The 27,591-nt window shown below is 41.9% G+C and overlaps 1 protein-coding gene across 1 annotated transcript in view; it reads left to right on the plus strand.

The window, feature by feature from the left end:
- FLRT2 (fibronectin leucine rich transmembrane protein 2) overlaps positions 1–23,026 on the plus strand; it is a 101,193-nt gene extending 78,167 nt beyond the window's left edge. The window contains exon 2 of the mRNA XM_047795113.1: positions 15,426–23,026. Within this exon, the coding sequence (XP_047651069.1) occupies positions 15,821–17,803 (1,983 nt within the window). The 5' untranslated portion in view covers positions 15,426–15,820 and the 3' untranslated portion in view covers positions 17,804–23,026. The remainder of the gene's footprint in view (positions 1–15,425) is intronic.
- Positions 23,027–27,591: the final 4,565 nt, after the last annotated feature.

Here is a 27,591-nt window from a genome sequence, read left to right on the forward strand (position 1 = left end):
TGTGGTCAGTTTCAGCTCCTTCAGGAAGTCCCCTTCATTTTGAAATGATCCCTTTACTCTGATTTCCTTGAAGAGTAGGCAAGAGGGTCAGGGGGACAGAACCTTCTGAGAAAACACGGGGGGCCAGGATCAGCCACATTCAAAGGTAGCCAATGGAAGTGACTGTTTCACCTGGAAATTCACTTCACTAAGTCCTGACCCTAAATACCGACAGTTTCTGCCCCTGTAAATCCCCCAACTTAGCAGCTGCTCTCCTTGTGAGTAGACTTAGGTCTGAAAGCATGTGAGCAGACTTCAGGTAACAGCAGAGAATGCACAGGCTCACCTGCAGAGAGCAGGGCAGAGATGCCACCACCGCATGCTCAGGTGAGACAGCACAGCATCTCATAAATGACACAGCCTTGACAAACCCTGGAAGGACCTAGCAATGCCTCTGTTACTAGGGTCACAAAAAGCCACTTTTTCAAAATTACCTATGGTGGTTTGCCAGGCTATGCTCATAGCCCCCCCCCCCCCCAAAAAAAAAAGCCAAAGCTTTTCTTCACTACATAGAATAATCTATAGGTAGGGACCAGTGTACCTGCTAGGGAACAGCAGGTGGTCTGCGCCTTTCCCAGTGGAAGGGACATGACACTAAGCACACTAAGCAAGGTGACAGGCTTCAGTACTCTCGACCTAGAAGGGGGGAGAGCCTCCTCATTAATTACACGGTTGTCTTTATGCAGCGTGGGTACCTCACTCTGTCCTCGAGGTTCTTTACTCGAAGCTGTATTTCTTTATTATTTATACAGCAGCTATTTCCAAAGAGAATTTAAGACAGATGACGACATGGGAGTTGGGGGTGAGGGGACGATATTTGAGAGGCTCTCTGAAACAGGACATTTGAAGAGGAAATTCTGATGGGAGTGTGGTACTTGCTTTTCCTTCCCCAGCTCCTCTTCTGGATAAAATGTCCTCTTCTACTTTATCATTACTTCCTCTCCCCCGAACGTCTTTCCATTTTTTTTTTTGCTGCAGAGACTCAGGCTGTTCCTTTCCATCTTTCCCATCCCTCATGGTACCCTCCCTGCCCGAGTCCATTTAACTGCAGGCTCTCTTGCCCATTGTCTTTGGAATAAAACCCAAGTGGCTGGTGAAAGCCTTAAGGCCCTGCATGGCCAGGCCTATCAGAACCCTTGGCCCCCACTCACGTCATTCCTCGCAGAATGTCCCCAGCCCCCTTGGTCTTTTAGTTCCTGGAAGAGATGAGACTCTTCTTCCTTTCTGCCTTTGCACCTGCTCTTGCCAAGACCTGGACTGTTGCATTAGCCTCTTTCCTCCCATGCACCATCCTCCCCTTGTCCTGGCTCCCCCACGGATAGCAGCGGCTTATCCTTTGGGAATCGCATTCTTCAGTTCTTGCCCCCATATCTAAACCAACACGTGTGCAGCCTCCCCATATTTTCTCTCACACTTCTTTATGTCTCTCATGACATTGCTCACAATTTTATCATTTCCCGTCTCAAGTTTGTAGTTTTTGCTTGACGTTTCATTTCTGTCGTGCTGTGGAAACATAATCACCTTCCGGACTGGGGGGACTTTGTCTTGTTCATCTTCACCTCCCAAGGGCCTTGCACGGTGTCAGACGCAGAGTAGCTGCTCCATACTTGTTGGACGGATCAATGCATGAGAAATACTAGCTTTAGGGAAAAGTCTGATATACTTAACTTGATTTAGAATGTCTGCCAAGATTCTTTGGATTTCTGGACAGGGTAGCATTCTAGTCCAAAGAACTTAGTTTATAATTATAAAATTAGAAGTGTCAGGGAACTGGCGGAAAAGGGGGTTTTTAAGAAAACAGAGATCTGTTGGGAAACCATGTCCCATTAAGTAAATGGCTGCCCACCCACGTGTCCTTTTCCTTGTTCTATTACTTGAGTGTTTTGTCTAATAAGAGAAAACAGGCCTGCCATTTAGATGTAATGATTTATTATGTAAACCTTCTTCGACCCACTCTGATACTTCCAAGGACCAGGGGGCTCTGCCTTTCAATCAAGCGTGAAAATATAGCTAAGGAAGGAATTAGTAATCTGATCTGATTTCAAACATACGATGCTCCCCTCATCAATCTCAGTCTTTAAAATCGGCTTTATCATCCCAAACTTCACATTCCTCTCTAAAGCTTGAGTTTCTAGTTTTATTTCACAAGTGGAGATAGGAATTCTTTTCTGAACAACCATTAAAGTAGCCGAGACAAAGATTAAAAGCCATTCAAAATTTTCTTCTCATGTGACTTTGTGTGTGTGTGTGTGTGTTTTACTGGGATCATCTTACAGCTGTGTTGCCTCCCTCTGGTGCCAGCTATGTGCACACGGGTCTGGTGACATAGACTGAATCAGACTGTAGCTTTACTTTCCTTACTGAAAAAGAAAGAAAGAAAGAGGGAAGGAAAGAGGCCGAGAGGGAGGGAGGAAGGAAAGAAGTTATCATATTCTCCTGATTTTTCTTTTTTTGATGGAAGCTCTTTCTTTTTGAAACAAAGAATTAAGTGTTTGAAATTGATTGGCAGTGTGTATCTAAGAGAATATAAACTTTTTTTTTCTTTCTTTCTTTTTTTTTTTTTGCCTTTTTTATGGCCTTACTGTTGGCATATGGAAGTTCCCAGGCTAGGGGTCAAATCAGGAGCTGTATCTGTCAGTCTATAGCATAGCCACAGCAACTCGGTATCCAAGCCACATCTCATGGCAACGCCAGATTCCCAACCCACTGAGTGAGGCCAGGGATCGAACCTACACCCTCATGGATACTAGTCAGATTCGTTTCTACTGCGTCACAATGGGAACTTGAGAAAATAAACTTTTTGCATGTGAGGTAAAGTTGGAAACCCACAGTGTTCATAAATGAAACCCAGGCTCTGACTGTGTTTAAACCTATAAAAGGAATGGCTCATATGTTTAAATTCATCAGTATTTGGGGAAATTTCCAAATTCATTCAAGTGAGAAAAGCCACCAATATAGATTTCTTTAAAGGTACTTTTGAAAATCTGTTGTGTGTGTGTGTTTAAATTATTTTCCTTTGGCTTGTTCCTTCTGTGCAGTGTGTAACCACACTGGATACGGCACTGATGCCTCTCATCTGGGTCTTATTTTATGTCTTAGAAATCCCTTGATTTAATCTTAACTCACATCTGGTCATGTTCTAGGGCAGGGGTTGGGGGAAGAATGTCCTTGGGAGGAGGAGAGGGTCAAGGATGAGAAATAATCATCTTTCTTCTGTTTCTTGTCCCTTCTCATCCCCTCCAATCCAGAAATAGTCCCCTGAACATAGCCTGACACTTCTGCATGACAGGTGTTCTGAAGATGAGAAGGTACATTGTAAAAACCTATTTATTCCGTGAGGAAATTTTATACCATTTACATTCAGAGCCGTCCCTATTGTACCGAAATAGGCCTAAGCAATGAATTTTTCATTTTTTAAGACTCAAAACCAGATAACTCACCTGGAAATACACACTATGTAATTTCATTTCACGCGCCTAATCAATATCGCTGCCTGAAATCTGTATCCTCCTTGTGAAGGAGACACAAGATTTTCTGTTTCATTATGTATATTACTTATGGGGTACAGTATTTTGGTGGGAAAATAGGCCATGTTTGTAGTTTTGGATTTCGTTCATTTTTTTTTTTTCATAAGCATTTTTACAGCTCTCAACGATACTGGCCTATTTTGTGGGGATTCTAACTATGTGGAGTGGTAAAGTGATGTGCAATTAAATTAAAACCCAGTTGAACTGTCATATTGAATGTATGTAAATATTTACAAGCTGTTAGTATCTATGAGTGCAAACACAGTTTTTGCTGCGGCAAACCCTAAAGACTTACCTGAATTCAGGTCATAACCACTTTAGAACTGATGTGTTAGGCACCTAGTGCGATCAGGCATGCCTTTCATCAAACGGAGTTTGTAGTAACAGATCAGACTGACCTTCTTTGAATAGTATTCTTGCCGAAGAAGAGCAGAGAATTGGAAGTTAGTTTGTAAAGCAAGAACAGTGCGGTAGTAATTACAATTATTTCCTCTGTGCGTGTTCTGTGTCTTTTACTAAGGTCATCTCGTTTCGTTGTGCTCGGGGACTGTTTACCCATCAATCTCTCCAGTTAGGTTAGTGTAGCAGAAAACCCTTAAAGCCTGTTCTGAAATATTATCCCGGTGATTCCTTGTGGGACCTCAGATGGAAGATGTCGAAGGGTTTTTACAGACTGCCTCTTCAAACAAAGTAATCATCCGAAGGTCGTTCTTTGATTTGTCCATTTATTCCACAAACACTTCTTGAATGCCTGCCACGTGCTGTCCAGGCTCTAGGGAGACAACAGTGAGTGAACGCAGAGCAGCCTCTGGCTGTGTGGAGTTCACAGGGTGGCAGAACACAGGTTAGAAGCAAAGCCCTGCAGCCCAGGCTTGAGTTCAAATCCACCCCTGTCACTTCTCTGCTGATCCGCCTTGGAGAAGCTACTTAACTTGGATCCCCCGTTCCCTCTGTGGAGGTAATGATCGTATAAAATGCATGGTTTTATTATGAGTCAGTGTATGTAAGGTTCTTCTGGAGTATCTAAAACTATAAATGCTAAGTTGGAATTGCTCTTGAAACGCCGAAGTGATCAAGTCAGGTGGGGGCTTGAATGTACAGGGAAGGAGCTGAGAGGTCGGAGGATGGAGATGCACGTTTCGGTCCACTTGCATATAGGAGCACATAAGCTTAAGGCTTGGATGCCATTTCTTACAAAGGGAAGCGAAGAAGTGTCTCTGCACCCAACCTTAGTGAACTCACATTGAATGACTGCATCGAAGAGGGAGAGCTTCCTCTTTCTCTTGCCAAAGAGGAAATGGCAAGAGGAGTAGGCAGAAAACCAGCAGACTGATGTCATAGCAAGGAAGGAGAATGTTTCAAGAAGGGCATGCCCAAGTCTAAATGAGGTCGTGAGCTTCAATAGGAGGAAGACGGGCAAAAGGAAGCCCGATGGATTTTCCAGCCCCGGGCTGAGTGTTAAAAGTGAGAGAAGCATGTGGGGAGGGGAAGGGTCAGAAACTAGTGTGGCGTGTGGTAGAGTGAGACGGATGTGGGGTGAGAAGATAGGGATGTCGATGATGGACTATTCTTTCCAGTAATTTGGCTAAAGGGAGAGAAACATGGAAATAGTTGGAGGGAGGACGTGGGGGTCAAAGGGATTTTTTCTAGTGGAAAATATTGGGGTCTGTTTAAAAGTGGATCCAGTTTGAGGCAGAGGGACCATGCACACTCGGAAGGGGGAGATTGTTGTCTTCTCAGAGGCCTGTAGAGCAAGAGCTCTGAGGAAGAGACGATGTGATTAACCTGTAAAGAAGAGAGAGTGGTTGCAGATGAAGGTAGACGTGAATGTTTGGCAGCAACAAGAGGTGGGAGGGAGTTCCCTTCATAGCTCAGTGGTTAACAAACCTGACCAGGATCCATGAAGATGTGGGTTCGATCCCTGGCCTCCCTCAGTGGGTTAAGGATCTGGCGTTATGGTGAGCTGTAGGATAGGTTGCTTGGATCTTGCGTTGCTGTGGCTGTGGTGTAGGCCTGTGGCTACAGCTCCAATTTGACCCTAGCCTGGGAACTTCCAAATGCCGCAGGTGCAGCCCTAAAAAAGCAAAAACAAACAAACAGAACAAGAAGAGGTGGGAGATCCTGTCTGATGCCTTCTGTTTATCTTCAGACTAAAGTCAGGTTGTCTGCAGAGTAAAAGGAAAAAGCTCGGAGATCTAGGAGGAAGATGGATGTCACCTTTGAGGGGAAGGGAGAGGACACTTTCCAGAGGAGTGTAATGGGATTGCTTGATGGGGTGAGGTCTCACTTCAGGGGCTTTCGTACTTAAGGCTGATCTAGTCTATGCTGTTAGGTGACTTTCTCTATGGGAATCTGAATCTCAGGTAGGGTGGGGGGGGCAGAGATTGGGCTTCTGACTGGATTGGGAAGTAGTTGCTTGATTGATGCAGTGAAAGAATAGGGGGTAAGGGACCCTGAGGTGTTGGCAGAACTTTTGAAATGGTAGATTGCATACCCTAAACTGACAAGGGGAGAAATGTGATGTCACGGGCAGAGCGCTGTTTTTCATCCATGAGTTTATCCTAGAGTTGCAATTCTAGGATAAACTACTATTTGAACTGGTATAAGTCACAGATTTCCCCAAGCGAGTTTCCTCATTTGTCAATTAGGGCTAATAAGGACTTATTTCTCATAGCTCTGTAGGCAGTCCCCAAGACTAGCCGTGGCTAGCACTCAGTAGGTGGTTGACTCTTTGGCTAAATCTCAACTCAGGGTGGAAATGTACAGAAGCCTGGTGGTGAATAATGTGAGTATAGTTATTTGTTTACTCCTTCTCTTGAATGATCAAGAACTGTTTAAACATTAAGCCCAGACCTTTTGTTCTAGCGCTGCATAGCTTGCCTTCCTGAAAAGGAAGAGAGGGGAGGGGTGTGGAAACAGGATGAATTCTCATTCGATCTACTCCAGGTCGATGCTGGCAGGTTGCACTTGGGCACATGGCTGCTTGGGGGACAGAATGGAAAGGGACATAAATATTCAGAATGAGCACTGCCTGTTTGAGTTATAGGGTGGAAAAGGGAAGGAGGAACCTTTCAGACTTTCAGGTGTCAGGTGCTCTTATGGGGTTGCCTGGACACAGTCTCTTGCAGAGAAAAAGCAGATGTAGCCAGTTTTCCCCCAAATTACAGTTTGGGGGCTTACTGATCCCACTTTCTACACATTTTTTTTCCACTCAGAGTTTAAGGAACTCGTGACACCTTCAGCATCTCATTTAATTAGTATACACAAAGGTGCCAAATCCTGGACAGCTGGCATTTAGTTTTATCCCTCCAACAGCTTTTCTTCCAGTGGCCCCACATAAAGACCTCCCCAAGGTGGAGAACGTGGTGGCAGCAAACTTGGGGCTCTTTAAGTGAAAGAGGCCAGGAGACTTTGTTGTCTGTCTTGCTACCAACTTATCAGTAGCTATCAAATCCTTTAGACCCCTCCATTCCTTGGCAGCTTGCTGCTGCCCATCTGCTGGGCAGCCCTCCATGGCCTATTGCTGCTGAGCCCTGGAGTATGTGAGGAGAGCAGATAAAGGGTTCTGTGATGTAATTACCTTTTACTTATGCACCAGTTCAGCTTGGAAGTGTTAACCCAACTTTTTGTTTTTCTTTTTACAGCCACACCTACAGTGTATGGAAGTTCCAAGGCTAGGGGTTGAACAGGGACTACAGCTGCAGCCTATGCCACAGCCACAGCAGTGCTAGATCCAAGATGCATCTGCATCCTATACTGCATCTTGCAGCAACACCAGATCCTTAATCCACTGAGAGAGACCAGGGAGTGAATCCTCAAAGAGACAACATCAGGTCCTTAACCTGCTGAGCCACAATGGGAACTCCTCGTTACCTACTTTAAACGCCAGGCTAGTTTTGTAAATTTGAACAGTGAGGTGGAGCTTTAGTTTCTGCAGGGAAGTGGGTATTGGCCTTAATGCCATTATAACTAATACCATTCATAAAATTATACATGAAGCTTTCATTTTCATACTGAAAATGCGTAATACCAGTGTCTGTCCATACCGTCTCAGTGGCTTTGGGCAAATTACTTTATCTCTATGGTCTTCATTTGAGGTTGATATAAATCTTGCCTGCGGGTTGTTGTGGGATTAGATGAAATGAAACATATTAACATACTTTGGAATTACAAAGAGCCTTATGCAAATAGTTTTTTGATCTGGCATGAACCTTGACTCAATACCAAGGGCCATGTCCTAGTTATCTTTCTAGGAACCAGCTCCATGCCTGGTTGGGAATGGGCATTTTCCACTATTTCTCACCTATTTGCCCAGCTGTACTTCGTGCTGGTCAGATCACTGTGAGTCTTATTTTCGATTCTGGGCAACGCATATCAAGAAAAGCATTACCAATGAAGGCATCGGCATTGCTAAGATTCTGGAGCAAATGAAAGAAAAGAGACATTTACACAGGAAAGGAGAAGGTCTCAGAGACTCAGTGAATATATTCACATATTTGCCAGGGTTGATGGATGGAAAGTTGTATGTGTGTATTTCCAGTGGAAAAACATAGGGAACGAAAGTGGAAGGAAAATAAAATTTGATGAGTTCGAAAGAACCACCTCCGTACTAAGTTAATCACAAAAGCTCCCTGGAATGGGGGACTTTTTAAAAGTATTATTTTAAGGCTAATAATAGGAATGACCAACACATAATGAGTGTATGTTTTCCATGTGTTAGGTAACATTTTAAGTGATTTTTGTGTGATGTGTAGTCCTGCAACAACCATAGGAAATCAATGCTCTCATTTTCCCCATTTTGCACCTGAGTTAACTGGGGCATAGGGAGATGAGTGATGAGCCCAAGTCAACACAGCTAGTAAGTGGGGAAGCTGTCCAGGCCAACTGTCCCCAGACTCTGGCTCTTGCTCATTACACCCTCTCTACTTTGTCTTAAAAATCACAACTTATCACATGCCTACTTGGCGCTTTTAGTTACCTTATATTACACTACACCTAGTCAAGCATTACATCTAGTCTTCTCAGCAATTTTACAAGCATGGCTTATTATCCCCTCTTGAGATGAAAAAAGTGAAGTTCCGAGAGGTTAAGCCAAGCTCCCTTTGTCAAGCTGTTAATGGGTGTGAGCTAAGCCCAGACTAAATTCTGACTCCGAACCCTTGGCTCTTTCCATGGCGCCTGATCTCTACCTTTCCTTTGCTGGTTTGATCAGAAGAGAGAAGGACCAGTTGTATCCATGTCCTGCAAGGATTTCCTGAGAGTGAGTGTCTGGATAGTCAAACCCTAAATTGACTGATCATGAGACGCACCCTGGGAAAATTGACAAAATGTATCTGCTTGACATTCTTTAAAGACCTCTCTAATCAGAATCTGCAGGGATGGACCCAGAAACCTTAATTTTTCATCATCTTCCCTAGGGGTTTTTGATGACCCTTGGGGATGGGGAATTACTGGATAAGATGATGGGGAAATGTCTCCCAAAGGTCAGAGTCTAAGAAATCAGCTATTTTTTAATGCTTGAGCCAAGATGTGGTCACAATCTGGTTGAGCAAATGAATGAATGTATGAATGATTGAACTACCTCCCTTTGAAATTGTTTAAAAAGTGTACAGACATGGCCTGTAGGGGGTTTGATCCTTTATGGAATATATACATATATATATATATTATTGGTGCTATCTCAATAAAATTCTTCTCTATTACTGTCTGTTCACCACTGGGCTTATTAAATACCCTGAAGACTCAGGCTTGCAGTCCTAGATTATGCAGATTTATATGAACCCAGGGAATGGTCAGTGGGAGCTCCCTTGTGGATTGAGAGCAGCATAAGGCAGTAATAAGGTGTCCTCAATGTTTATGCCATTGACTTTATAACTTCAGTTGCTTCTTCTAAACTTACCCCTATTATTTAAAACAACTTCACTGGAAACCTCGTGAAGATGACGCTTCAAATGTGTTAGAGAATTTTGTGCTTGTCAGGAGAATAGCTTTTTCTTCTTCTTCCTCTTCTTCTTTTTCTTCTTTTTCTTTTTTGGTCCAATTTTAATGTTTTCAATTCTAGACTGACTAGAGCCAGAAAATTGTCACCTGTTTAAATAATAAGTGTTCCTTTCTTTCCTTCCCTCCTTCTCTCCCGCTTCTCTTCTTTCTCTCTCTGATTGAGCAAAGAAAAATATTTGTCTTATGAGAAACTTCAAGGGCCTTGGTAGAGCTTCAGGGAAGGAGATGGTAAAATGGTTTCAAGTTAGGGGGTAGCTATTGCTATCTTTTCCCCAAAATTCCTCTGCTAATCCCCACTTCTTGGCCAGCTAACTATAAACCTCTCCTGATTGTTGTAGGAACAGTATTTATAATCTATCTTGAGGAATGTGGAAATGTGCACAGGATCTGTAAGTTGCTTTACTGTTTCCAGATTCTAACAAGAAATCTGTGGTGTAGTTGGGCCTATGAATTCTGCACCTGTGTGTCTCCAGAAGCTCTAAATCTGCTGTATTTAGGGAAACTTTTCTAGTGGACTCCCTCTTCAGGTTAGCTTTCTCACTTCTATCGCTTATGATATGCTGTCCTGGCATAATCTAGCCAAAGCCAAAACCATTAAGATTTGATTAAGTTTGTCCTAATATCATATTATGCAATTAGCAATGCTTATTGACAATTTCTATTTTCTGTACTATGAAATTTTTTTTAAAATTTTTTTTAGGGCTGCACCCATGGCATATGGAAGTTCCCAGGCTAGGGGTCGAATTGGAGCTATAGCCTACACCTATGCCACAGCAACTCCAGATCCTAGCTGAGTCTGCAACCTGCACTGCAGCTTACAGCAATGCCAGATCCTTAACTCAACTGAGCTAGGTCAGGGATCAAACCCATGTCCTCATGGATCCTATTCGGATTCGTTACCACTGAGCCACAGCGGGAACTCCCTGTATTATGATTTTGAAAGTCTGAGTTTATTAAGCTCTCCTGAAATACAGGCTACTGGAATTAATTTAAAAAAAAAAACTTTTTAGGTAGGACTAGGAGAGAAACACTTTGCAGAAAGCTTTTCCATGATTTATGTCCTTTGAGTCTCAGTTCCTGTGAAAAGAGTTAAATTAAAGTATCCTGGCATAACTGCTCCTCTTACTGTCATCTTTAACAGACAGCCAGGGCCAGGCTATTGCTGTCTCTAAAGAGCATTCGTTGCATGTTGATTTGCACTCAGGCTTTTGAAACTCTGTTTTCTCCTTTAAAGGAAAATTTCTTCTTTTACCTAGCACCTTCCCTTAAGCCATTCTTTACAATCTCTCATTTCCTAGAGGGGAGGCATATTTGGTGCAGTATTCAAACAAATAGGAAAGAAAGAAGAAGAAAAACACAACTGTTGTTTTCCATATTTGAAATTCATCTTGAAATTACAGCAAAACCTTCTTATTCCCAACTTTTAAAGACATAAATGAAATAGCTAATGATTTTGATGGGTTGTTTATTATCTTCCAGAGACCAGGTTACCTGAGTGGGAAACACAGAGTCGGGGGAAAGTGCTTTGCAGTCAATGTTGTGTCCCTTTTCTGAGCCAGGCTGGCGCTCATCTCCTGATCCACATGCCAACTGTCCTTGAGTAGAACTTCTAGAATCTCTTCCCAGGCTTGCCCTTCCCATCCTTCAAATCCTCACAGAGCTAATCCTTCCCCTGCTGTGTTTTTCCTGAAACACTATGGACTAGTTTAGCACTTTTACAGGGGTCCCTAAATCCCTAACACCGCAAGTTTGGAGTTCTTTACACAGTACCGCAATTGCCCGCTTATTCATTTCTTCCCCTCATTGTGCTTTTAAGACTCACAAAAGCAAAAGCCACCTCAGTTGTGCATGATGGTATCTTCGTTCTAGTACCCAATAGATGTTGGCTGAATAAATGACTGAAAACATACTGCATTTTCATGCTTTTTTTGATGTCTGTGGCACAAAGCATTTTTAGGCTCTGTTGATTAAAAACATGTCTTCAATTTCCTCTGTAAAATCAGGATAAAAATGCTGACCTTCAAAGGAACTCATGAGATGACATAGGTCAGTGGTTCTCAACTGGGGACATTCTGCCTCCTCAGGGGACATACACATGGCAGTGTCTGAAGACGTCTTTGGATGCTCACGGCAGCTCCACAGCAAAAGAATGATGTGGCTCAAAATTTGGATAGTGCTGATGGGGGGAAATCCTGGACTAAGCGTAAGAACAGAGAACTCAGCAGGTCAAAGGTGACTTTATTTTACTCTACATTTTGGAGTTCACCTTTTTGGAGATCATTAACAATAAGTACACAGAGAATAGCGGCTTATATTTAGTGCATTTTTGGCATGTGTCAGGCACTATATAAGCTTTTCACAAATGTTAGCCTATTTAATCCTCTCAACAGGGCTGTTGAGTTAGGAGCTATTGTATCCTCATTTGTCACCTAAGGAGGCTAAGACTTAAGAGGTTAAGTAATTTTTCCATAGCCACACAGCTCTGAAGTGCCGGAGGTGGGATGAAAACTCAGGGGTTCAGCTTTTGGCTATTATACTATGCTACTCGCTGTGTGAGTACAGCCTCTATTTTAGGGCCTAAAAGGATTTCTCCCTTTTGTATTTAGTAGGAATTACAGCTGCAAACATGGAGGAGATTTTAGCCGACTTAAAATTTAAAAAATCATTATGGCCTAGATGGTTGCAGTTTTACACTTGCTCTAATTTGAACAAAGATGCACTCTCTTGGCTGATGTAATAGGTAGGCTGTTGTCTATCCAAGGATTAGAACAAGCCTACGCTGCACTGTTATTTTGCGGGGTTCTCAAGAAGCACAAAGAAACCCTGAGAGTTTGTTTTCATTCGAAATCGAACTTGTCATAGCTGATCAACACAATGTGATCTAGCTGGGGTTTTTCTCCTATTGAGGAGGATAAACAGTGACAGTTCGCCCCATGTAATCCTATTAGGCGCTTTCTTCGGGATCACATCCGCTTCTTATGTAATTATACAAGAGCCACTCATAAGTAAAATACACCTGCCAGAGAGCAAGGCCTCAGGCAAAGACTTGGCTGATAGGGCTGCTGCTCTCCTTATAGAGGACACAGCGGAGGCAAGTGGAAGCTTTGTAATTTGATGCACAGTGAGTCTCCAGGTCCATCCTTGGGTACTTTGTTAGCACCCTGTCGTTATTGCCTTGAGGCTGTTCCCTGAAAAACTCTCTAAATACGTGCTGCCATCCTTAAGCATTGGCTAGTTGTTTCTGGGGCCTTAAAACTCAGCTCGTGGAGTTCCCACTGTGGCTCCGTAGGTGAAGAATCCAACATAGTGTCTGTGAGGATGCAGGTTCAATCCCTGGCCTCACTCAGTGGTTAAAGATCTGGCCTTGATGTGGCTGCAGAGGAGGTCTGATGTGGCTCGGATTAGGTGTTGCTGTGGCTGTGGCATAGGCCTGCAGCTGCACTCCAATTTGACCCCCAGCCAGGGAACTTCCATATAGTGAAATAAAAAGGAAAAGAAAAAGAAAGGGAAAAAATAAAACAAACAAAAAAAACCTTGGCTTATAAATGCAGTTAAGAAGCATCTATCCTTTTTACAAAGGAACTCAAAGACTCTGGGGCAGCTGTTTATCACCCTTGGGAAATTCTTTTCTTTATGTGCTGCTATCACACTTTGAAGATTCCTGTGGAAAGCTCAGAAATGTGCTAGATTCTATTCTTTCAGTCTCACTTTCCTACATGTTTTGAGGAGTAAATGCTAATGGCACTGTTATTTTGTGGGGTTCCCAAGGAGCACAAAGAAACTGAGCAAGGCCTGGGATCAAACCTTCGTCCTCATGGATCCTAGTCAGATTCCTTTCCACTGAGCCATGACAGGAACTCCAAAGTGGGCCCTTTTCATTACAAATAACTCTTTAAGCTCCTCCTGGACATTCGTGCTTATCATTCAGACATACATTTTCAAGGGTCTGTTGAGGCCAAGTGACATAGTTAGCCATTGTGTTACTCTACCTATAAGAGGTCATTTACCTAAGATGTGATTTGAGACCATTTCCTGGGGACAAAAGTGATTCCTATGGCTTATGCTTTTACTCTTCTCAAATGAGTCATTTCACATGCTCTTGCATTTATTTTACATTTAATAAATGAAAACTTTTGAATGATTAACTTGGATGGCACTGTGTTTAGGGCTGTGCTTCTCAAATTTTAAAGTGCACCCCATAGGCTCTTGCTAATACGCAGATTTTGTGCTTCCAACAGCTTCCCAGGTCAGGTTCATGCTGTTGGACCAAAGATCACACTTGAGTCGCAGGCAGTTAGGGAATGTTGAAAATTTGAAACCTGAGCTAGGGATGGCATCGAGCTGGTACAATAAACTCACTTTTCCTGCCCTACCCTACATATCATTATAAATTATCCTTTCAGCGTGTAGGGAGATTTTTGCTAGAGGGGATGGCTCCCGTTCAATGACAAAACATAAATTTGTACGTTTCAACAAATTAAGTAATGTTCGATTTTTAATAAAGTATCGCATCCATCTGTTTTGCCTAGAAAGAGACTCCCTACACTCCCTTCTCTTTTTTTAAGGTTTCCGAACAATAAAAAAAAAAAAGAATATTACCATTTCTGGTCATCTAAGGGATTTTTCAGATGGCTCACAATCTTTTAATTTGAAGAACAAATTTACAATATTCTGGACGCTTAAATAGCAATGACAATCTTTTTTTTCTTTTTAAATTACGTTTCTCAGGACAGCTTAGGGAACAATCTCAAATAGCTCCTCTGTGCTTTTAGATATGTTGTTTCCATCACTGTGTATTGGTGAGAATTAAGAGTTGCCCAGCTTGCCGTGTCCTGTCATGTTAGCTTATTTTGCAGGGAAATCAAATGTGGCACCTTTCAATTAACTTCTTTACTTCTCTAATCTAAAAATAGATGAAGTAGTTTTGGAGCAAAAAGGTTTGATTACTATCTGCAGATTGCCTTGACTTTCCCAATTGTGTCTTCTCTCATTTTGAAATTTGCTGAAAGTCCTTTTTTTTTTTTTTTTTTTGAAGTAGAAAAGCACATGCCGATGGGAGGAAGGTTGAGTTGTTGAAAAATAATTTATTCCCAGGCATGAGCTTGTGTTGTCACCTCTCAAAGGAATCACAGGGACGTTTCTCACCTATTTCTGGAGGTCTCAAAAGAGGGCATCAGTGGTGATGTGTCAAGGACCAAAGTTTGGTCATTCTCATTGATGACTCCAGTTGGAGCTACTTGGGCGGCAGACAAAGATGAGGAGGCAGGGAGTGGGGAAGAAAAGAGAAGTCTTCTCTCTGCCTTCACCTGCACTTCTGTGCATGACCTTTAAACTGCTTCATCACGGTGTCAGATCAAAAGGGTGCATCTTTCTCTATAACTTTCCCAGTCCCCATTTTGCATTTGTTTATAACTGGAAAGAATGTCACCTTTTTTCCACCTTACATTGGACTCATTGCTCAGGCACTCATGTCATCTTGAAATCTGTGACCGGCTGCGTTTGCAGGTCAGCATTGATTCAGTGGCTTCAGCCCTGTGCCCTGTGTGCCGCTCTGTTTGGAGATGCAAATCCATCTGAAAGAGAAGGTACTGACTGGCATGTGAAAGTCACAATATAATCACTGATAGTGAGAGATCACAATAAGATTTTCTTTTGATGATAAAGATCACGGAATCATTTTCATTTCTTGAATACCCTTTCCACTGAATGATTGTTATTTCACATATAACCTAATGCTAACTCCCTACCTCTGGGCATTTAGTCCCTGTCCCAGCATTCTTGAAAGGCTTACGGTCAGATCAGCATTTGATCCATTCGCCACCCTTAACTGACTTCTTTCTCTCTACTTTCCTACCACAGATTGCAGCTTAAGCTTAACCACAAAGTTCATAGGCTGATCCGCACTGACCTGACCGAGCACCGAAGAAGAGATTCGGCCTGTCCAGTTGTGCCCCCGTTGACCGCAGCTAACTTGGCTTCACTTGTTGCCTGGGTGGAAAATTCTTCCCTGTTGAAATTTTTTTTTGCACATGGAGGACACTAGCAAAGAGGGCCACACAGGCTGATAAAGACCAGAGACCACAGGAAGATTCGGTGACCGTGGGCCTTGGAGACTTTGCCTCTGGGTGGAGTTCCGGACTTTGACGGAACCCCGTTCGGTCATCTTGGCGGTTCTCTCTGGGGTTTTTTGTTTTTGTTTTTTCTTGCTTTGCCTTTTCCCCACCACCTTGCATTTCACTGGTGTACTTCAGAAAATGGGCCGGCAGACCACGCGGGGGCCCAGCCAGGGGGCTTTCTTCCTGAAAGCTTGGCTTCTCCTTTCCCTGGGGCTCTCCTCACAAGTGTCGCAACTGCTGGCGTGCCCCAGCGTGTGCCGCTGCGACAGGAACTTTGTCTACTGTAACGAGCGAAGCTTGACCTCAGTGCCTCTTGGAATCCCGGAGGGCGTCACTGTACTCTACCTCCACAACAACCAAATTAATAATGCCGGGTTTCCTGCCGAGCTGCACAGTGTCCAGTCGGTGCACACCGTCTACCTGTACGGCAACCAGCTGGATGAATTCCCCATGAACCTCCCCAAGAACGTCCGAGTTCTGCACCTGCAGGAAAACAACATTCAGACCATTTCACGGGCGGCCCTGGCCCAGCTCTTGAAGCTCGAAGAGCTCCACCTGGATGACAACTCCATCTCCACGGTGGGGGTGGAAGACGGGGCCTTCCGGGAGGCCATTAGCCTCAAACTGTTATTTCTGTCCAAGAATCACCTGAGCAGCGTGCCTGTTGGGCTGCCGGTGGACTTACAGGAGCTGAGAGTGGATGAGAACCGCATTGCTGTCATATCGGACATGGCCTTTCAGAACCTCACGAGCCTGGAGCGCCTGATCGTGGACGGAAACCTCCTGACCAACAAGGGCATCGCCGAGGGCACCTTCAGCCATCTCACCAAGCTCAAGGAGTTTTCCATCGTGCGGAATTCGCTCTCCCACCCGCCTCCCGACCTCCCGGGGACGCATCTGATCAGGCTCTACCTGCAGGACAACCAGATCAACCACATCCCCTTGACGGCCTTCTCCAACCTCCGGAAGCTGGAACGGCTGGACATATCCAACAACCAGCTGCGCGTGTTGACTCAAGGGGTCTTTGACAACCTCTCCAACCTGAAGCAGCTCACGGCTCGGAATAACCCTTGGTTCTGTGACTGCAGCATCAAATGGGTCACGGAATGGCTCAAACACATCCCGGCATCTCTCAACGTGCGAGGCTTCATGTGCCAAGGTCCTGAGCAGGTCCGGGGGATGGCAGTCCGGGAGCTGAATCTGAATCTCTTGTCCTGTCCCACCACCACCCCCGGCCTGCCTCGCGTCACCCTGGCCCCAAGTCCAGCTTCTCCCCCCACTCAGCCTCCCACGCTCTCTGTCCCCACCCTGAGCAGAAGCTCAACGCCGGTGACTCCAATGGCGTCAAAAGTTCCCACGAATCCTGACTGGGATGGCAGAGATCGAGTGACGCCACCCCTTTCTGACCGGGTTCAGCTCTCTATCCATTTCGTGAATGACACTTCCATTCAAGTCAGCTGGCTCTCTGTCTTTACGGTGATGGCGTACAAACTCACGTGGGTGAAAATGGGCCACAGTTTGGTAGGGGGCATCGTTCAGGAACGCATCGTCAGTGGTGAGAAGCAGCATTTGAGCCTGGTGAACCTAGAGCCCAGATCCACGTATCGGATTTGTTTAGTGCCACTGGATGCTTTTAACTACCGAGCCATGGAAGACACCATTTGTTCGGAGGCCACCACCCATGCCTCCTACCTGAACAATGGCAGCAACACTGCTTCCAGCCACGAGCAGACGACTTCCCACAGCATGGGCTCCCCTTTTCTGCTGGCAGGCCTGATCGGGGGCGCCGTGATCTTTGTGCTTGTGGTCCTGCTCAGCGTCTTTTGCTGGCACATGCACAAGAAGGGGCGCTACACTTCCCAGAAGTGGAAATACAACCGAGGCCGGCGGAAAGATGACTATTGTGAGGCAGGCACCAAGAAGGACAACTCCATCCTGGAGATGACAGAAACCAGCTTTCAGATCGTCTCCTTAAATAACGATCAGCTCCTTAAAGGAGATTTCAGACTGCAGCCCATTTACACCCCAAATGGGGGCATTAATTACACAGACTGCCATATCCCCAACAACATGCGATACTGCAACAGCAGTGTGCCAGACCTGGAGCACTGCCATACGTGACAGCCAGAGGGCCAGCGTTCCAAAGGCGGACAGTAAGACTCTCGAGAACACACACGTGTGTGCACATAAAGACACGCGAATTACATTTGATAAATGTTACACAGATGCATTTGTGCATTTGAATACTCTGTAATTTATACGGTGTACTATATAATGGGATTTAAAAAAAAAGTGCTATCTTTTCTATTCCAAGTTAATTACAAACAGTTTTGTAACTCTTTGCTTTTTAAATCTTAAAAAAAAAAAATAGTTGCTGAAGTACTGTACAGGGTTGTACGATGAGAACCCAATGCCAAGGTGAAAGAACAAGTGATTCTTCCTCTTGATATGTATTCACAACTTTGCTGTTGAAGCTTCAGAATAAATTCCTTTCCTCGAGTTGGCGGTCAGATGAAAGGGCAGGTTAAGATAGACTCATCAGGGTGGCATAAGTAATATGTGTAAAAAAAAAAAATAAATGCCCCCAGATCTCTTCATGCTATTTCTATTCTTCCTGGTCTGGAAGAAAAGTGAAAACTTCTAGAATATATTAGGAAAGGAAGTAGTCACCCTGATCTGACCCACGACAGGAAATGTAGGAAGCATCTCGAGGAAATCAGTTCCTGTGAGATAAGTTAACCCAGGCTGGCAGAATCAAGAACACGAGATGCGATCTGAAAAGACCTTAACACCCAGGGGTTGGCTTTCTAACTGGGAACTTGAAGAATCACGCTTCATGCTCCCCGGCCCTATGTGAAACAGAGACCAGAGACTGATTTCAGTCATCTTTGGGGGCAGGTAGGATGTCCCGGCAAGAAAACTCCCTTTAAAAGCATTACCCTTCAAATTATACATCAGGTTGAATCACATTCAACAGAGATATATTCTAGAATACTTTTTTTAGAAGAGGCTAATAAAATAATGGGAAGAATTATATTGAATGGAATTATTTTTGATAATGAGAATTATTTGAGTAGATTCACTGCAGCTATATCAACATGATATTTAGACCAACAAGGGATCCATGTTTGGAATATACTAAACCTGTTATCGAGAAATTATTGATACCATTTAGACATAAGCAAGTGACCAGTGGTTCTGCTATATTATATCAACTAACTTTTTTAGCATCATGTTGAAATAGCTTGAATTAATACCTTTATCCCCTTGGAAATTCTTGTCTTCCAATCACCTCACGTATATTTTCATAATTAGCTGTTTATGCTCCATTTGTTTTTTTCCCCCTCTGCTCAAAATTCAAAAGAAAATGATGGACGCCAGTCTTGGTTGCACAAAATGTCCACACACACTTTAAGATGTATACTAATTTTCCCTGCTAACAATTCTGTAAGGACACATCAAAGCTGGCAAAATGATTATTTTTTTTAAAAAAAGCAATACCAAGTTTCCACCTTGAACTGTCTTTGATCCCCTTCCATGTTTTAAATTTCATTTATTCCTTTTCAACTGTGGATGTTCCTCTTTTTTTTGGGAATGGTGGAGGGATAATCAATCATATATTAACAGGATAACAGATGGAAAATGAACAAGTCAGAGAGTGAAGGCCTGTTCCCCTAATCTCGGCAGGGCAAGGCATAGAGCAGAGGGCACAGAGAAAAGGGGCATCCAGGCTTAATTCTAGATATTTTTGAAGCAATGTCTATCTTCAGAAAACATGTATCATTTACTCCTTTCTGTCTCTTAGATGTAGAAGGGCTATCGATCACATACATACATACATACATACATACATTTAAAAAATACACCCTTGGAAAATTCTTTTTAAAATCAAATTTAAGCATTTCATTCTGTGTTACATATTTCCTGAGTCACTGGTCATTATTTTAGGGACCTATGAAGTTAATGTCACAGTCCTTTTGCTTTGTTTTTCTCTGTCCCTCTTACTTTTAACAAAATAGAACTGTGATGTGTCTTCTTTGTAAAAGTTTAGGTATCAAATGCTATGCAAGTTTTACTTTATAGTAAGAGATTTATTTTCTTCAATAATATATCCCCTGCTCATATGTTTTAATCTCCCTTGTCCCTCAGAATAAACAGAACATATAGCTGAAGTTACAATGTTATAGATACAAGAATCAAAACTGTGCAGTCAAACTGAAATTAGCTACGAATTCTTTTGAGTTAATTCTAAAGTGACTTTGGTTTCCATTTTAGTCTGTGAGCTGGGTTTGTCTGGGTTGTTGCTTTTTTAAAGCAAGGTCCACGCGGTGAAGAAATGAGACAATCTGTGAAGGTGATCAGCATAGCAGTAAGCAATCCAAATGCAGGACAATGACATGGGGCTTTACGTATTTAACTGGATAGTTCCTTTCCACTGTCCTTTTCTCCTTGGCTGTGTAGATAAAATTATGTGTTCAAATGATGGTACTTTGACTTTGATTTTTGAGGGTTCTTTCCTTTTATCCACAAAATAACCATTCTCATTTATTTGTGTTGTGTGTTTAACCTCCAGCAGGCTATTTGGCTGCTGAAAACAAACATCTTTGCTTTACGCCAAGAAGACCAAGGTTGGAGAGGTTTCTATAGTATCTTATAGGATTCACAGAATTATCTGGGGCTTAAGTCCTATAATGGAGACCTAGTCAAGTGAAATGTTTAGGATGATCTGAAATAGTTCCTTTGCTAGAAGGCATTCCTGAGGAGATAGACCCTAGTTTAGGCTTAATTCTGATCTTGTGCACCACATGGCAAAGACTGCTAAAATTAAGATCAGTCTCCCATTTGTAATAGCATATCTGGGGCTCTTACCTACACCAGGATAGAAAGCACATCATGAAACTTGTAAATGTCTTATGTGTCTTAGGAAAACTGCCGAACAACCATCAGTGGTGGATTATGCTTTGACTGGCATTTTTGTCATGAGAATGTGTTTTGCTGATATATCGACTCGGCTGTCTATTTTGGACCTCTCTGGCTGTCATGATTATGTTTTTTGAGATTAGTCAAGAGTCAGAGTTGAAGGTGCAGGACAAGACCATGAACAATACTTATTGGTTTATCATGAAATTGATGCTGCCTGACCAAATGAGGTGACTTCAGGTCGTATGTGACCACTTTCAGAGCGAGGTAACTGTCACTGTGCAGAGGAAATTCCAAAAGGAAAAGGCACAGCTGCCATCACACAGATATTATTGAGCGTTCTCAATACCCGGGGTTGTCATTAATAACTTATTTGTTTGGAGAGATATGTTTGAGCATGCAGCAGCCCTGCACTTCCCTCAAAACTGTAGAATGCATTAATGGCCCATCGCATGGGACAATCAAAGGTAGAAGCAAAAAGGATGTTCCCCTGCATATTTTTCTTGTATATGAAGTAGAAAACATTCTACCTGGTGAGAAATAATACAGTTTCTAGTTATCTGGATGTTTGTTGAAAATATATTAGATATATTCCCTGAGATTTAAACAAAACAAAACAAAACAAAACAAAAAACACTATAACATGACCAGTCTGGTTAAAAGGGTTGAATAAAACAGCTAGTATTATGGCTCCGTTTCCTACTGCTGCAGATGTGAATGGTCTTGGTCATTCCACAGGAGTCAGAACTTCCTTCCCCACTGAGGAGGAACAGCTTTTCGTGTTGTGAGCAGAGCCTCCACTCCAAACACACGGCAATGTGGTTGCTAGCCCCAGGGAGCAGGTGGCTTGATTAGCAAACCTCACCTGCAGAATCCATTGCAACTCTCAACAGTGAAGTGATCCATTTCCATTACTACTTTGTTTATAGCATTTTTCTCTACTCTATAAAGGGAAGACATTGAGTTTCACTGGAGAACGGGAGAATGATGGTGTTCCTTGTGACTTCTCCAGCTTTATGGCAAAGTGGAGCAGAGAAGAGCACCCCCCCCCCAAGGAAAGAGATCCATGCACAAGATACCCCCCAACTCCTTTCATTGTTAGTCTTGTCCAACCTTGCCTGATACTCTTTTTTTAAAATAAAAATATTCACGTAGGAATCAGTAGCTTACCTCCTTCTCCGATTTCTTCAGTGGGGTTGAAAGACACTTGCTGATAATGAAGAATGCTTATTAATGATGGTGGGGAGAAAGTTTTGTGCATGTGGGATACAGTCATTATAACAAAAAAAATCAGATTCTTTGGCTCTAGTTTTTGTGTTTTCTTTTTCTAGCAGCACACACACCAGAAGAGCACAAAGCAAGACCATCACAATAAGTATTTTTAAGCTAGCATAAAACACACTCTTGCATACACACACACACACACACACACACACGCACGCACGCACACACGCACACACGCACCATACTGGGGCATTTGTAAAGACATGCATAGAATGTAAGATTTAGAACTTACAAGGGGAAGGCGTTGCCACTTTGTGTCCTTCCTAGGACCAGTATGCATTCACAGAAAGTAAATCTTGATTTTTTTGTTGTTTGAGCTATATGTTGACTTGCTTCTGGTTTATGTGTAGTGTGTTCTCACTGGTGGGGGACAGCAAGGGCCTGGAAGATTCTGCATCACACCTCCTCTGAGACCCACCGTGATCACACACTTTGTTGACTACAAACTTCACTCTACACTATACAGTACTTTGTTGATATATTCAGTAAAGGCTTATTTTAAAAAGAAACCACATTGTGTTTATCTGAGTAAGTTCCTTGGGACGCTGCCAATCCTTGTTTTGTTCATGTCAAAGCGAAATGAGGGCCGTTTCCTGATGGAGGACGATGGCAAGAATGAAGGAGGTAATGGGATTTTTCATTTTCTCTTACCTGGGAGATGATGTCTGTGTTTTAAAGCCATTGGACCCTTTTTGTGGGAAGGGTTTATATGAAATCTTCATGTTCTTTTCTATTTCCTGACTCAATTGTGTGTTCCTGAATATCTTTTGAATATGCACACATACATTGAGCATATTATTTTGTGTTTGTGAAACCTGTGTTGTTTAGAATATAGATAAATATCAATGTAGTTATCTCATCAGAATAATGTTTTTCCCTATTTCATAATATAAATTCTTGGTTTTAAATGTCAATTTTCCTTAAGAATTCTCATGGTACTTTCTATTTCAGAATTGTTTATAGCTCACGCACTCATACTTTCAATGAGCACTCATGATAATGTATTTATTCATATGCTCAAGTTCAACTTGAGATTAACCTCCTGATTTTCCAGAACCCCTTTCTCTAACTCCTCTTGGCCATTTCACTTACAATGTATTTGACAGAAACTGAATCAGGAAATAAAATCATGACACTTCAGTTACCAGTATTAATGATTTGCAGAATGTCTGTTGGAGAATTAACTATGAAAGACAATGGTAACAGGGGATTCATAGTACCTTTGGGAGATCTTATGTAAAATAGTATCTATGTATTCTTGGCTACTTTTGCCAAAAGTTACAAACTTTATGGAGACCAGACCCTTAGTCAAGGAATAAATTTCATTCAAAAAGTTTTATGAAACTCTTTCGACTCAGTTCCAAGCACTGGTCTGAGTTCAAAGGTTTCACAGAAGAAGAAGAAGAAGAAGAAAAAAAATACAGTCCCAGCTAAATCAAATGTATCTTCTACCCCACCATGTTCCTAAAGATTGTTGCTCCAATGTATTTACTCCTCATCTCTTTTTGACAAAGTACTTTGTGAGGTTCTACTGGGGATTCAGAGAAAAAATATGGCTCTGCTGCTAAGAAGCCCACAGATTGTGTAATAAATGTCTTTCTACCGCATTTCAGTGTCTCAGAACCCATATAATAACCTTACATTCCCTCGTTAAATTCCACGGAGTGTCTGAAATGACAAAAGAGATGTACATAAATGTTGGTAAATTTTATAATGCATCAAATTTATATATTAGAGAGAGATATTAGATGATCTTGATGTTTAATAGATGAAACAAAGTGAGAGTGCCTTGATAAAATCAGAACTCAACAGAATTAAATTTTCAAATTTTAACCACATAATTGAAAATTTTGGGACAACATCTTAAATTCCCATTGAGCCCTAGCATGGAAATCAGTCGAAAATAATGGTGATAATAGCACCTGACTCTAGGGACTCTTCTGAAATGTTTTCTTGCCTCTTAATAATTAGACTAGACTTAAAACTGACAACCCTTCAGGACAAATTTTTAGTGCTGAAGATTTTCAAAGATAGAGATACCACAGCTTCACTCACTGGAGGCATACATGGATTGTTTTTGGTGACAAAGCAAGTGCATATTTTTACAATTTTTACAAAATGTCCATGTCTTTGAACTCCCTTGGTCATTCATTCATACATTTTAATAGTAGTTTAAATAATTTTTTTGATTACTTGATGCCTACACATCGATTTGATTTGAAAGCTTCAGATGGAATCAAGTATGTCCACATCTCCAGAGCCGAGAGAATGATGAAAAAGGCTTCGGTCAGGTTATTTTTAGTAATGAATTTGCTTCATACTTGAGAGGTTGCTCTAAGTATTTTGTAAATCCTGCTGAAGATGCTCATATGTCAGAATCTATTAGGGTGTTAGCAAACTGGATTCTTGGTTTACGCCTTTTTTTCTCAAACAAATAGAGACAGTGTGCTTGAAAGGGTATTTTACAAGCTCTATTTCATTAGTTATACAGATAATTAAGGACAGACAATTTTTAGTGTTAAACTCCAAACCAGATGTCATTTTAGCACACACACCAACAGATGATCCCACTTGTCCATTTCCTTTGTATGAAGCCTGAACTAAATGAAGATTTCAATTTACTCTTAGGGGGATTCTTAGCATTTGACATAATAAACCTCCATAATGCTTTCCAAACCCAAAGGAAAGCAGAGGGTCAGGAAAAAAAAATTGCCATTTTTTTCCTAATCAAATAGAAAAGTGTGATCAATCACAGAGTCTGCTGAATTCACTGGTTTGGGTAGTATGAGCCTCTGTTAGTTTAGTTTTGTTTTCATTCAACAAATATTTGCTGAGGCCTGATAAGTTTGGGTGCTGAGTGTGTCAGTTTTCCAGGAGACTTAACTTTGCATCATCAGAAATCTTTCCTGGCAGCTGCTGGTATTCAACACATGGCCCCGCCTCTTCCCACCTCTTTGACTTCTTGGAGCTCTCAGGAACCTATATTTAAATCATCAGCTAACCATCCTAGTTCCAGCAGTTACATGCTTCCTCAAAAGTGTTTTCTTCTCTCAGTTTCTGAACATGGTTAAGATCCTTCCTCTAATCTGCTCCCACTTCAACCTTGCCTACGTACAAAGGATAATCTATAAAGAATGCCTGACGTGATGCTGTCTCAATTTCAAAATATTCCATGATCATTCCTTTGAGAGATAAATCAAACTCCTTGTGTGATGCATATGTCTTTCCACATATTGCTCCCTGGTACTCCTTACCAGTATTTCCTCCTCAATCATTATGTACTCTAGATTAGACATATATTTTAAATGAACTAACGAATGAAAATCTTTCAGCATGTCTCCGAGAGATCTCAAGCTCCTTGTCTGGTGAGATGAGCCTCCTTCAAGATACAAATCAAATGCCCCTCCCTCCAACACTTGGAAAACTTCTGAAATCACACCTGTCCATGAACTGACCTCTCTCTGAAGTACATCTAAGTTTATTTTTCTTTGTGCCACCTGCATACTGTAATTGTTTCATGTCTGTACTCTGGGTCCCTGGAGACGAACACGTATCCTGTCAACTGTTATATCTCATCCCATGTTGGGTACGGTGTGCAGCCCGTGGCAGGTGCCCCATACATGCTCTTTGGGAAAGAGTGATTGGAGTATAGCCCTGTGGTGACATCGGGCTCCCTGTGGAATCAGCCCTTGATGCATAGCAGCACCTCAGATAATAGCTACCCTGTCAATCTGTGGCTGAATGATTTTGTTTTAATCCTCAGAAAAAGCTGTAGAATTGTAAATTACGCAGAATAAGCTTTGTTCAAATGCCACGATGGAAAACAAAACATACACTTTCTTTAAAATCTCTTGGTTACCCATTACTGCTTTTTACAGAAAATTTGGCATTTGTGATTATCTGATAGTCACACATTTATCTGATTTGAAAGCTCAAGATGGACTCAAGATATGTTTCCCCCCACAGGAAACACTGAGGAAACTATTAAAGTGATTTGAAGAATATCCTTTTTTATAGCTGACACACAACCTTCAATCTGAGCCAGCTTGCAAAAGGCAGATAAAAAGGGATCTTGCAACAAAATGTCACCATCATGCAAAGTGCGCTAAGTATGGGTAGACACAAAGTTAAAGTCAACATTCTGACAGTTTGCTAGTCCAAAGGAATTCTTCACATGTAAAAAGCAGAGGTAGCTTTCTTTGTTTGTTTCCATCAGCAACATCAAAAAGCACAGTCATTATTCACTGTGTCATATCCTATATCAAAAATTTAGCATCTATCATTTAAAGGTTCACATTGTATTATCTTGATTATTACTGTAAGAATAAATAGCCTCTCCCAGAAATGGTATTCCCGTAAAGAAAGATGCAATGGAGAATGGTGTTTATTCAGAACTCAGACTTGAATCAAGTTGACTTATTGTGGAAACCTACCTCAGCCCCTGACCTGTCCACAAGCCTGCCTTGTTAATAATTCACACTTTAGGATCATCATTTTCTTTTACCCTAAAGACAGACAGTGAAGACTAACACATATGGTGGCTGTCAGAATTGAAGGCATGTACAGCAGTTAACACATTATTTGGGTGGGACTGAGCAAATGAATCAAGCACCACGTATGTTTTAGGCAAACACAATTCACAAGCATGGGGTGACATATTGCAACTTTATATGATGAAACAAAGCTTTGTCAGTATTAAGATCAGAATTATATGTAGGAATCATCAATGTAGAGGTAGGTAGCATCCAAAATTCCACATAACTGTGTGCAGCCGTTATCAGGACAAGTTTGACAGGGAATTTTCCATTTCCTCTATTCTTTTTCTCTGGAACAGTTAAGGAACATGAGATCCCTAGGATAACATAGAATGATAACAGGTTCTCTGTCTCTTGGTGCATGGGAGCCACTGAAGAGCACTGTTGAATGGAAAGAGAATAGACTTCTTTGTAATATAGTGTATTGCCTCTCTCAGCCAGAGAGCACCAGTAGGCATGGTTTTTGCTCAAAATTAATTCAGGAAATATATCAAATGGGTGAGTATCAGAATGAGTGTTCAGAAGAAATTGCGAAATTGAAACACTTAAAAAAATAAAGAAATAACTTTCTGTTTCAAAAGTATGTAATGTTAAATGACATAGTTTTATTTCATTCTATTATACTGCAAACCCCAGCATCTATATCCGTACTTGACTGTTGGCAGGGATGGTAGCAACCCAATGGAAGAGTCTTTTAATGGCTCTGCAATGCAGACGTGATAGTCTACCAGCTGTCACAGAGGTACTTCTTACAATCAATACCATTCTTGATTTTGTAATCTGGTTGTAATTAAGAAACAAGCATCCTCTTCGCTGGGTTGTGTTTTGTTTTGTTTTGTTTTTCCTTCTGTACGTTTCTATTCATGGTAGTTAAAATAGTCTCAAAGCAGTTTACTCACTGGGATCTATATTAGCATTATTTTCCTTGTACTATTATCTACCCTTAATCGATAAATACAGAAGGTCAGATATTCAGATGCTAAGGGAAAAACATATTTTCTATTCTAGTCCTTGGCTGCAGAGCTTAATTGGTTTCAGGGCAATTCTTTGGCAGACATACGTCAGTACTACCATTCCCATGATCTATAGCCAATTTCTATTCTGTTTGGGCCATTGCCTATTTTGATAGATTGGTCCAGCTCTTTCTATTGTTAAATATTTTACATAGTG

The sequence above is a fragment of the Phacochoerus africanus genome, chromosome 9 (assembly GCF_016906955.1).
Source record: "Phacochoerus africanus isolate WHEZ1 chromosome 9, ROS_Pafr_v1, whole genome shotgun sequence".
NCBI classification, from domain to species: domain Eukaryota; kingdom Metazoa; phylum Chordata; class Mammalia; order Artiodactyla; family Suidae; genus Phacochoerus; species Phacochoerus africanus.